The 11,710-nt window shown below is 41.6% G+C and overlaps 1 protein-coding gene across 1 annotated transcript; it reads right to left on the reverse strand.

Moving 5' to 3' along the window:
• On the reverse strand, positions 1 to 11,481 carry LOC142938820 (myosin heavy chain, fast skeletal muscle-like). Its single transcript, XM_076082229.1, has 39 exons — positions 11,275 to 11,481; positions 11,056 to 11,199; positions 10,803 to 10,959; positions 10,678 to 10,705; positions 10,487 to 10,589; positions 10,302 to 10,394; positions 10,148 to 10,211; positions 9,968 to 10,066; positions 9,776 to 9,879; positions 9,518 to 9,656; positions 9,302 to 9,420; positions 8,731 to 8,880; positions 8,472 to 8,642; positions 8,086 to 8,386; positions 7,884 to 7,954; positions 7,717 to 7,804; positions 7,474 to 7,591; positions 7,264 to 7,387; positions 6,424 to 6,560; positions 6,085 to 6,340; positions 5,758 to 6,000; positions 5,497 to 5,673; positions 5,265 to 5,410; positions 5,080 to 5,170; positions 4,591 to 4,980; positions 4,362 to 4,488; positions 4,154 to 4,272; positions 3,869 to 4,065; positions 3,398 to 3,581; positions 3,113 to 3,278; positions 2,871 to 2,995; positions 2,452 to 2,760; positions 2,155 to 2,358; positions 1,923 to 2,048; positions 1,668 to 1,838; positions 1,475 to 1,579; positions 1,280 to 1,375; positions 306 to 437; positions 1 to 107 (listed from the first exon to the last, which is right to left on the reverse strand). Exons 1-39 carry the CDS (start codon positions 11,479 to 11,481, stop codon positions 87 to 89), a joined length of 5,802 nt encoding a protein of 1,933 aa, XP_075938344.1. The 3' UTR covers positions 1 to 86.
• Between the last annotated feature and the right edge of the window lie 229 nt (positions 11,482 to 11,710).

The following is an 11,710-nucleotide window of genomic DNA, read 5'->3' on the forward strand; positions in this document are numbered from 1 at the left end:
TTTCAGATCAACAACTAAACCTTTATTGTTTCAGCATGAATTATATCATATTTTATGATTCAACACAATGAAACATTCAATATGCTTTATTCAGCTACTTCTTTTCCCTGTAAAAAACAAATAAATGGTTTGTGTGAGTTTTAATAAACTTAAGGGGACAAACATTTTGATCAGTTCATTTTATAGTCTTTGAATTTAAGGTCAATATAATACTGTAAATAATCTGCTCTAACATATTGAGAGATATATCAAAGAATGATGATTAACATTTTGGTGATTTTTCACTAAACTGACATATAGTTTACCTTGCCAGAGTCACGGCTCTTTGCTCTCAGCTTGTTGACCTGGGACTCTGCAATGTCAGCACGCTCCTCAGCCTCCTCCAGCTCATGCTGGACCTTCCTGCACTTGGACAGATGGACATTGGCCTGCTCCTCCTGGAATACAAGAAAAATACAGCATACATAAAAAAATATATATAAATGTTTAAAAAGGTCAAAGGTCTAGTGTACATGAAATAATTATAATAGCAGTGGTGGGCCGTCAGCGCCTGCAAGGCCTTCTCTGCCTCCTACATCAGTGATTCTCAACTGGTGGGTCGCGGACCCGTTTTCAGTGGGTCGCGGGCATTTGCCTGACAAAAGAAAATAAAAAAATCTTGTGCTTTTATTTTAGAGGGATATTTTTTATGCAGGGGAATTATTCCAGCATTTACGGCACTTGTTCAGCGGTGCAGGAAAAACACAGACCAATTTGTTGTGAATCACATCACGTGATGCAGCTCAGCCAATCAAATATGGGCATTCTGACAAATTTCCTGGGGCTGAGACAAGGAAAGAGATACCAGAGCAGTACAACTATTATGCGAATTGTGAAAGTAAAATGATAAGACAGTCTCCAAAAGAGAAAATAAGTCGAGGCTTGTCATTAAGGGGTGATGGTGAGTCCCGCAGCCAGACCAGTTGAGAACCACTGTCCTACATGAGCGCAGAAAACATTATATTTCCCACAATTCAAGCTTCTGCATTTTCCAAATGCACTAGTATTATTCAAACGTATTATTCGGTTTGTAAACCCCGTACCGAACGGTTTAATACGAATACGTATATAGTCACAGCCCTAGAAACAAATAATAACTGTAGCTGTGGCACCATCATGAGGTTGTAAGGTGACATTTCAGCTGCAGGACAGCAGTGAAGGGCCAGGAATAAAATGCACGGCCCGCCACTGTATAATAGTATTACGTTTGCATTGTTTAAAATAAATATGTTATCCTTACCGCTTCCTCAGCCTGCCTCTTGTAGGCCTTCACCTTGAGTTGCAACTTGTCAACCAGATCCTGCAGCCTGGAGCCATTTTTCTTGTCCTCTTCAGTCTGTAATAGACAATGTAGATGTGCAAGTTAAAATGTCTTTAATGGTAAGTATATTAGATAATTTTGTCCTGCACATTTTAACTATCAAAGTGACTGTACCTGATAGGTGAGCTCCTTCACTCTCCTCTCATATTTGCGGACACCCTTAACAGCATCTACTCCACGTCTCTGCTCAGCCTCAACCTCTGTCTCCAGCTCACGCACCTTCAAAACACAATAAGAAAATAAGTAAGTTTCCATATTGTTTCAATGTCTTGCTTCAGCTTTGTAAACCTTAACATGACTTTCTTACCCTAGACTCAAGTTTCTGGAGCTGCTTCTTGCCACCCTTCATGGCCAGGTTCTCAGCCTCATCCAGGCGGTGCTGCAGGTCCTTGACACCGACCTCCAGGTTCTTCTTCATCCTCTCCAGGTGAGCACTAGTGTCCTGCTCCTTCTTCAGCTCTTCAGCCATCATAGCAGCCTAGAGGAGACAGCATAACATGTTATTTAGCAATATCTTTAAAAAACACATTGGAGTAAAAGTAAGAACACAATTTAAACCTACATCAGTGATGGCCTTCTTGGCCTTCTCCTCTGCATTCCTTGCTTCCTGAACAGTGTCATCCACTTCACCCTGGACCTGGACCAGATCACTCTCAAGCTTCTTCTTGGTGTTCAGAAGGCTTGTGTTCTAAAAGTTAAAAATATGTTCTCAGTTAAATCATCACATGTCTCATTTTTACATTATAGTAAATCTCATCATTGAATTATTGAAGAAATGAAAGGAGTTTGTTCACCTGAGAGTGCAGAAGTCCAACACGCTCACTGGCGTCCACCAGCTCCTGCTCTGCCATTTTGCGGCTTCTCTCTGTTTGCTCCAGAGCAGCTCTAAGTTCCTCAATTTCAGCTACCATGAGACCGTTCCTGCGATCCACCATGGCAGCTTGTTCCTTGAAGTCTTCCTGTGCTCTAACAGCATCGTCAAGGTGCAGTTGTGCATCCTAGTGAAAAAATGTCATGAAAATATTCCCATGAATGCCAAAATGTCCCTGTACTGACCGTAGACTGTGGAACAACTCTGTGTCTTACAATACCTTAAACTGTGCCTGCACATTCCTCAGCTGCTTCTGGGACTCAGCAGCCTGGCGATTGGCGTGGCTCAGCTGGACCTCCATCTCATTCAGGTCTCCCTCCATCTTCTTCTTGATCCTCAGGGCATCGTTCCTGCTCCTGACCTCAGAGTCCAGAGTGCTCTGCATGGAGTCAATCACTCTCTGGCTGTTCCTCTTGATCTGCTCCATCTCCTCATCTTTCTCTGCCAGCTTCCTGTCCACCTCACCCTTGATCTGGTTGAGCTCCAGCTGGACACGCAGGATCTTAGACTCTTCGTGTTCCAGAGTTCCCTGACGATATCAAAGAATGAAATATTCATCACTGCCTTCAATCCATTTCTGTTTCTTTTTTTATATTTGCAATTTTTTTCAGAAGTTCTCTCCAGGAAAAAAATATGTACCTCAGCCTCTTCAAGAGCTGTCTGGATCTCAGTCTTCTCTGTCTCCACCTGCTTCTTGGACTTCTCCAGCTCATGGATGCTCTTGCCAGTCTCACCAATCTGTTCAGTCAGATCTGAGATCTCCTCTGCAGATAGATACATTTGTTTAATATTGTTAAGCCTTGAAGTGTACATATAAATACTGTATTCTAACACATACACGTGTTGAATAAAATGAACATTTTACATTATGTTGAACTCACGTTGCAGGTTCTTGTTTTCACGCTTCATGGTTTCCAGGTGATCCAGAGCTTCCTCATAAGAGTTCTTCATCTTGAACAGCTCAGTGCTGAGAGAACGAGCCTCCTTCTGTGCTCCCTCAAGCTCTGCCTGACCCTCCTCATACTTCTGTTTCCACTCTGCCAACACCTGAATAGCACAATTACTACAGTTCAGTTGGTTGTGTAGCACTATAAAGACAAATATATATATATATATATATATGTTATAGTTGGTATGGCTTGGCCACACAAAGTAAACAATGCTACCTTGTCAAAGTTCCTCTGCTTCTTGTCAAGGTTGGCTGCGAGACTGTTGGCCCTCTCCACATCAATCATGAGGTCCTCCACCTCACTCTGGAGCCTCTGTTTGGTTTTCTCAAGAGAAGCACATTTGGAATTCACTGCCTCAATCTGCTCCTCAGCCTCCTGAAGGCGCTGGGCAAGCTTTTTCCTGTTTGAAAAAGAATTTGTCGCTCAGTGAAATACAAATCGTTACAAAAACCTTTTTCCAGATATGTATGAAATACAAAACAAATGCATCATCTGAGACCTTGGATAAACATATGAAAGCATTGCTGTAATCTAAAATGTTTGCCGCAAAATATGATATTAACTGCATGTAAAATATATAAATGCATTTAAATTCAATTATTGATACAAGTAATGCAGTTGCCAGTTAAGAATCCCTAAAATGCTAAACTTCTGAATTGGCTATCTAATTGTTTGAATGTTACTCACTTGGATTCCTCAAGCTCCTCAGTGCGCTGAATAGCATCAGTCTCATACTTAGATCTCCACTGAGCCACCTCACTGTTGGCCTTGGACATTCCACGCTGCAGCTCAGCCTTGGCCTCCTGCTCCTCCTCAAACTGCTCCCTCAGCAGATCACAGTCATGGCGAGCTGATTGCAGTCCATGGGCAAGAGCATTCTTGGCCTGTTTATAAAAATGATTCATGAATTTACAAAATTTCTAAATTCCAACTCGGATAATTCCAATGTACACTTACTTAATGGTTTCTTACCTTAGCCTCCTCTTCAGTCTGTCTCTTCAGCTCTTCAATCTGCTGTGTGAAGGCCTGTTTGCCTCTGGTCAGCTGGGAGACAAGCGATTCTTTCTCTTCAATTTGACGGCTGAACTCACCTTGTGTGAAAAATGTCATGATACATTAGTTCATCTTACGTTTCTCAATAACATGCACAACAAAACTTTCAATGATAACTTGTAGATACCATTTTCTGTCAGGAGACGGGCTTTCTGTGAACTTGTGTCATTGATCTGACGAACATTTTCATCATTTTTGGTCTTCAGTTCGCTAAGTTGGTCCTCAAGAGTACGGCACATCTTTTCAAGATTTCCCTAATGAGTAAAAGAGAGATGAGATCATTGATCAGATTTCATTCATAATATTACATGCTATATTATCGACATTACTAAAATAGCATGTAATGCATTGTGTACCTTTGCTTTAGCCACAGCCTCCATGTTGCTGGAGAGGTCATCGATCTCCATCTTGTATTCACTCTTTTCCTTCTCAAGCTTCTGCTTAACACGCTGGAGGTTGTCAATCTGCTCTCCCAGCTCAGCAACGCTGTCAGCCTGCTTCTTGCGAAGAGCAGCGGCAGTGGCTTCATGCTGCAGAGTGGACTCCTCAAGGTCTCGACGGAGCTTCTGGAACTCAGCCTCACGCTTCTTGTTCATCTCAATCTGAGCAGAGGTGGCACCACCAGCCTCCTCCAGCCTCTCACTGATCTCCTCAAGTTCCCTGGAGAGGTCAGCTCTCTGCTTCTCCACCTTGGCACGAGCAGCACGCTCAGCCTCAATCTCCTCCTCCAGTTCCTCAATGCGGGCCTGTTGAATGTAGGTGTAATTTCTTTCAGTAAACTTTCACTTTTGATACACACATTAGGAAATGGGTGCAGTAATGTTTTCTGTAACAAAATATGTCACCTGAAGCTCCTTGATCTTCTTCTGAAGCTGAGCACCCATTGACTGCTCATCTTCAATCTTGCTAAGGAGCTGACTGGTTTCAAAGTCCTTCCTGTGAGAATTAAAGATAAAATACATATAGATCATGCAGTTGACATTCTTTTTCAAAAGAATGGTTGTTGTACAAACTCAAAAAAGTACATTACTTTTTAATTTTCTCATCAGACTGCTGCTTTTCATTCTCAAGATCCATAATGGATTCCTGGGCCAGTTTCAGATCACCCTCGAGCTTCCTCTTGGTTCTCTCAAGGTCCATACGCAGCTTCTTCTCTTGCTCCAGAGAACCCTCAAGCTGAAGAAATAATATTTGTTCACATTGTAATCATCACGACCAAGAACAATTTTGCTTCTTCAATCCAAGAGTATTTGTAAACTTACATCGTCCACTTGCTGCTCAAGCTTGGTCTTGGCCTTGGTCAGAGTATTGACTTTGTCTTCCTCTGCCTGCAGGTCATCAAGAGTCTGCTGATGAGCCTCCTGAAGGGCTTTCTTTTCCTTGGTCAACTTAGCAAGGCTCTCATCCTGAGAGGCCATCTCCTCGGTCAGGTTCTTGACCTAAGTGTGCAAGAAAGATCTCGTGAATAAGCGCTAATCATTATCATTTTACTTGATATGATGGTCAGATTATTATTTACAAACCTTGTTCTCAGTGGCATGTTTCTCCTTCTCCACTTTGGCCAAGGTAAGCTCCAGGTCATCAATATCCTTCTTGAGCTCAGAGCATTCATCCTCCAGCTTTCTCTTTTTGGCAGTGAGCTCAGCATTGATTTCCTCTTCATCCTCCAGTCTCTCAGTTGTCTCTTTGAGTTTGGCCTCCATCTGAATCTTGCCCTTGATAAGACCCTCACATCTCTCCTCAGCATCTGAGAGATTATCTCCTTCCTAATCCATTTAATGCAAATAGATGTCAGCACACCAACAATGAACAACATGAAAAAGCACAACTGTCTGTTGATGTGTACTCACAGATGCTATTTGCAGCTGCAGATCATTTTTCTCCTGCAGAAGGGAAACCATCTTCTCCTCCAGCTCCTTCTTCTTGGACAGGGCAGCAGCCAAGTCAGTTTTCATCTTATCATAGTTCTCCTTCATGTTTGCCAGCTCCTTCTCAGTTTCAGCAGTCTTCAGCAGAGGCTTGATCTTGTAGTAGACCTTCATCCATGGCCAGTGTTTCACATTCATGAATGAGCGGATATTGTACTGGATGGAATAGACGGCTTCCCTGCAGACAAGAAGTAGCTGTTATGGACAATGTTGTTTGTGATTTTTCATACCATCATTCAGAATGAGTTATTTTCAACATGCCTCGTCGCTGTCATCTTCACAAACTCCTTTCTCATGAGGTAAGCACGGCACAAAGCTTGAGTCATGGTGACCAGTGATGCCAGTTTTTCATCTCTCATCTCCTCAAGGGTACCCAGCAGACCGGCCTTGAAGAACACCTAAACAAACAACAAATAAATTACAGGTAGGATGAACTGAGGAAGTGAATACTTCACATCATCTAAAACTCAGCATGTCTGCAACGACCACGTCTGTAATGGTTGATTGAATAAATACAACAATTACTTATTTTCTTTACCCAACCTGTGTCGGATGCATTTTTCACTCACACGTTCATATGCTGTCATTCTTATCTATGCAGCTGTCCCAGAATCGCAGCTAAAAAATGTGTTATCTGCTGTCATCTACTAACAGCTAACAACTAACGAAATGTCCTCCTGCTGACATGAGAAGACCCGCTCTGCCTGAGTCCACGCTCAATTGAGTTTTTCATTTGCGAAGATGACTGCGGTTTACTGCAACAACAGGACGCCTTTAGTCTCTAACCCTGTTCGTATATGATCATTGCTGTAATGTTTGATTGAAGAGTCCAAACTGAAGCAATTGTAGATCACTTGTGGGTACTACCGGCAGGTTAACAGTAGTGAAGAGTAACCACTGGAACCATGACCTCGGTCCTTGAGCATACAGTCATAAATTAGCATTAAAAAAACATTAGGCTGATGGGTCCAGCAGAATGCGAGATTAGCCGTAGACAGACAGACAAAAGATGCAAACAACAATCATACTACATACTGAACTAAACAACTTAACCTCCTTGGTAATTATTCTTCGGTTAAATAAGGAAAGGAAAGTGCTTACCTTGGTGTGTCCAAATTTGTACTCATCATGTGGGACATCAATTGACCCAAGCAGCTTCTCTGAAGCCTTCTTGTTGTCAATGAACTGGCCCTCAGGGATGACACTGGCATTCAGCACCTTGTACCTTTTATGAGAGAGTTAATGGTCATTTTGTGACCTTTTTTATTTCAATAGTCCACATTAACATTCTATGAAAATATCCATTGATACCTCTGCTTGAAGTCAGCATAGGGAATTCTGCTGGGGAAACCTTTCCTGCAGATTCTGATACCCTCCAGCACACCGTTACACCTGAGCTGGTGGATGACCAGGAAGTTCTCCATCAGACCTGGAAAAAATGTATTTTTGAATTACTTCTTTGAATAAATAGTTAGACTCTAGAATTATGTGAACCACACCAACAAAAGCAAACCACTCCTCAGAGACTCTATTGAGATTATATGCTCTATGTACCTGGAACCTTTGTCTCATTGGGAATCAGGCAGCGCACAAAGTGAGGATGGGTGGCCCTCAAGTTAGTCATCAGCTTGCCCAAGTTCTCCTGTAGATCCAGATATAACAATTGTGAGTTTGAGTATAAACTAAGATATATAAGATATGTTTGCAATGTCAAACCTTACCCTAAACTGTGAAGACACAGTCTGCATAGAACCACCCTTCTTCTTGCCTCCCTTCTTGCTGCCACCAACCTCTGTTGATAATTTGAAGTAGACATATTTTTTTAGAACAACATAAAATTTACTTGAACACATGCTACAGTTCAAAATATACACTATCTATAACATTACAATGTGTTTTGGTTCACTGTAGCTACTATCATACCCTCAACGACAGGTGGATACAGAACAGGCAGCAGTTTCACATTGGATTTCTGGTAGAGCTGAATGACAGACTCATTCAGTGGATCCTTGTTCTTGTCCAGCCAGCCACCGATATTGTAGTCCACGGTACCAGCATAGTGCACCAGGGAGAAGTGGGCCTCAGCCTTGCCTTTGGCGGGCTTTGGCTTCTCAAATGCTTTGTTTTTGCCAAGATGCTGGTCATACAGCTTGTTCTTGAAGGATGTGTCTGTTGCCTTGGGGAACATGCACTCCTCTTCAAGGATGGAGAAGATGCCCATGGGCTTGAAAAAAGTGAGAAGAAGTTTGTCATTAAGTGATACATTAAGTCAAATTAAAGAAAATTATATCATAAAATTAATTGATTACCCTTTCAATCAGCTCGATGCAGGCAGCCAAGTCCATGCCAAAGTCAATGAACTCCCAGATAATGCCCTCCTTCTTGTACTCCTCTTGCTCCAAGACAAACATGGTGTGGTTGAAGAACTGTTGCAGTTTCTCATTGGTGAAGTTGATGCACAGCTGCTCCAATGTGTTGAACTGAAAGGACACATAACCTCTTTCTGTTAATAAGAATGATTATGTCATTAAAAGTATTGGCTGCACAATTGTTGGAATATAAGCTTACGTCAAAGATTTCAAACCCAGCGATATCCAGGACACCAATGTAGTACTGCCTTGCTTGTTTAGTGTCCAACATCTGGTTGATACGGATGACCATCCACAAGAACATCTTCTCATAGATAGACTTGGCCAGGGCAGGCACTGAGTTACTCACCTGAATAAAAATAACGATGTGATTTGATCAGTTAACCGTTTTGTAAAATAATAGATTATTGATGTTTTTTTATAATCATTCTAATGAGACAAATGACAAAAAAAAAAAATCCTAAATGAAAAAATTGTATTTAATTAATATTCAATTCAATTCATTTTTTATAGTCAAATTTGCATCAGAGAGCTTTACAATCTGTGCACATATGACATCCTCTGTAGGGACCCCCCCCCCCCCCCCCGAAAGAGAAACCAGATGGTGCTTCACTTATTCTAGATTCAGCATTCAATAGATACAACATTTGAAAGTGGTAACATTGAACACTTACATTGCTTTCATTGTATCTAGTGAACCATGTAATACATTATTTTAGTAAAACTAATTTCAAATAGTAGGATATTGAATATGGATAATTCATGTTTACCTGAGGTACAGTCTGTCCCTTGGTGACATACTCATTTCCGACCTTCACTCTGGGATAGCACAGAGCTTTCAGCATGTCAGCGGAGTTCAGACCCAGCAAGTAAGCAACCTTGTCAGCCTCTGAAAATAATTCAGTGATTTCCATCATTATTTGAACAGAAACCAGTGTGATTAGGAACTCTATTTATCTTAATACTGTTGTTCCCAAGCTACTCACCCTCTGTGCCATCAGGCTCAGCCTGCTCCTCACGCTGTTTTTGCTTGAACTTCATGCTACCATGGTGGAGCACTGCACCAGTCATCTTGTAGATGCTCATCTTCTCTTCATTTGTGAAGCCCAGGATATCAATAGCATTCTGAATTCAAAAGATGTGTCCACACAAAACATAATCACTTTAGAAAATGCACTTAAAAGAGCAGTTTTGCATGTATTGCACTAAATATATTTCAATAGTTTGAAGTGAAGATCACTCACATCAGTGGCTTCCAGCTCAACTTTGTCATCAATGCTGGCCACAGCGATCTGACCCATGCTGCACATGGGGAAGTCGTAGGGGTTGGTTGTGATGAGTGCCAAATCTGGTCATCAAAAAAGGTTGAAAATGTCAATAATTTAGTATCATATGAAAACAGTAGGTGAAATGTTGCAACATCTCAATCTGTTTACCAAGCAGCTCAGGTTTGTGGCCGGTCATCATCTGGAAGAAGATGTGGTAGCCTCTTTCAGCGGGAAGCTGGAATGTCACTCTAGACTTCTCCAGCAGATCTACAAATATTGTTTATAAGTCACAGCTAGGCCAATTCTCAATTTCAGTCAATTGTATGTACAAGGAGTATTATTACTTACATGTCTCAATATCAGCACTAGCCAGTTTGCCAGATGCGTGGAAATGGATTCTGATGAATTTACCCTGTTTGGAACAAAGGGATTCTTAATGTCCCTCTACATGGACAATCAGTTACAAGGCCTCTCACATGTGTAGAAATTGTTTCATACTTACAAAGCGAGAAGAGTTGTCATTCCTCACAGTTTTGGCATTACCGTAGGCCTCCAGCAGGGGATTGGCTGCAATAATCTGATCCTCCAGTGACCCCTATAATCCAGTATTAGAAGCGATATCAGAAAATTACTTTGGAAAATGTTCCATTGGTAAAGAACCCTGAATTGTAATCATCAAGAACATACCTTTGATGTGTCCCTCTTCTTCCCTTCTCCACCAACTGAGATTGTTGCAAAGTACTGGATGACACGCTTGGTGTTCACAGTCTTTCCAGCACCAGATTCTCCACTAGGCATAGACACAGATTTATAATAATTTGATCAAGATATTTGACTATCTTCAACAAAGTCAACAATTGTAAATGAACCAAACTTACGTGATCAAGACTGACTGGTTCTCCCTATCTGTTAATTAAATAAGAAACAAAAGAATGAACTATGTTTCTCTCCAACATAAACCTCATACAGTGATATCCTCTACATTGTTGTGATAATGACTTACCAGTAAGCATGAACTGATAAGCGTTGTCAGAGACAGAGAAGATGTGGGGTGGAGCCTCCATACGCTTCTTGCCTCTATAGGCAGATACACATTCAGAATCGTACACTGGGAGCCACTTGTAGGGGTTCACAGTGGCACAGAACAGTCCAGAGTAGGTCTGAAAGTTATCATAAGAGTTTCAACAGTTAACATCGTTTCTTAAAAGTAAAGTCATTTTCAATAGTTCTCGTTCTCCTTAGATAGATTGTCTTACGTAGATCATCCATGCTGCATAACGCTCTTTGAGGTTATACAGCACAGCAGCTTCATTGAGATGGGTCATCATGGCCATGTCCTCAATCTTGTCATACTTGGGAGGATTCATTGGAGTGACGTCAGCTTCTTTAACTGTCCTCTCCTGAAACATGACATTTGTCACAATGAGAACTGATCATATTGAATTCCCAGTTGGCTCTGACTTTATGATACCAACCTCCTGAGTGTCCAGGACTTTGACTGTGACTTTGTCACCGTCTTTCTTGATGATTGTTCCCTTCAAGTACAGCTCCTTGACATCGACCACATAGCAGGCACTCTTGGCATCAAATGGTGCGTTTTGAGCCTCTATTCTCTCCCTCTCTGGCTTACGTAGGTAAACGGCAGCTTTGCCATACGTGGCCATCTCCGCGTCTGTACTCATGGTGGCGGCTTATGTCTGTGAAGCAAGTCAAACAATAGCAATGGGTTTTTTTCTGTTTATGTCGTTGAACAGTGCTTAAGTGCCTGGTGTTGTACTGAACAGTTAATACTTTCAAACCAAACCAATGTTTTTGCATAATTACAAGTGGCCTTAAGCTTAGTAAAAGCCTTTCAGACCAAAAGGCTGATTGTCTATACTGCAATTGTATTATGTTGCTCTGTTCCGTACG

The sequence above is a fragment of the Anarhichas minor genome, unplaced genomic scaffold (genome assembly GCF_050575085.1).
Source record: "Anarhichas minor isolate MPS153535 unplaced genomic scaffold, ASM5057508v1 ptg000090l, whole genome shotgun sequence".
In the NCBI taxonomy this organism is placed as follows: Eukaryota; Metazoa; Chordata; class Actinopteri; order Perciformes; family Anarhichadidae; genus Anarhichas; species Anarhichas minor.

Coding starts and splice junctions, on each gene's coding strand:
- LOC142938820 (XM_076082229.1), bottom strand. CDS start 11,481: ATGAGTACAGACGCGGAGATGGCCACGTATGGCAAAGCTGCCGTTTAC. Junction 7,388..7,473: donor TATGCTGACTTCAAGCAGAG/GTATCAATGGAT, acceptor CTCTCATAAAAG/GTACAAGGTGCTGAATGCCA. Junction 1,580..1,667: donor TCCAGAAACTTGAGTCTAGG/GTAAGAAAGTCA, acceptor TGTGTTTTGAAG/GTGCGTGAGCTGGAGACAGA.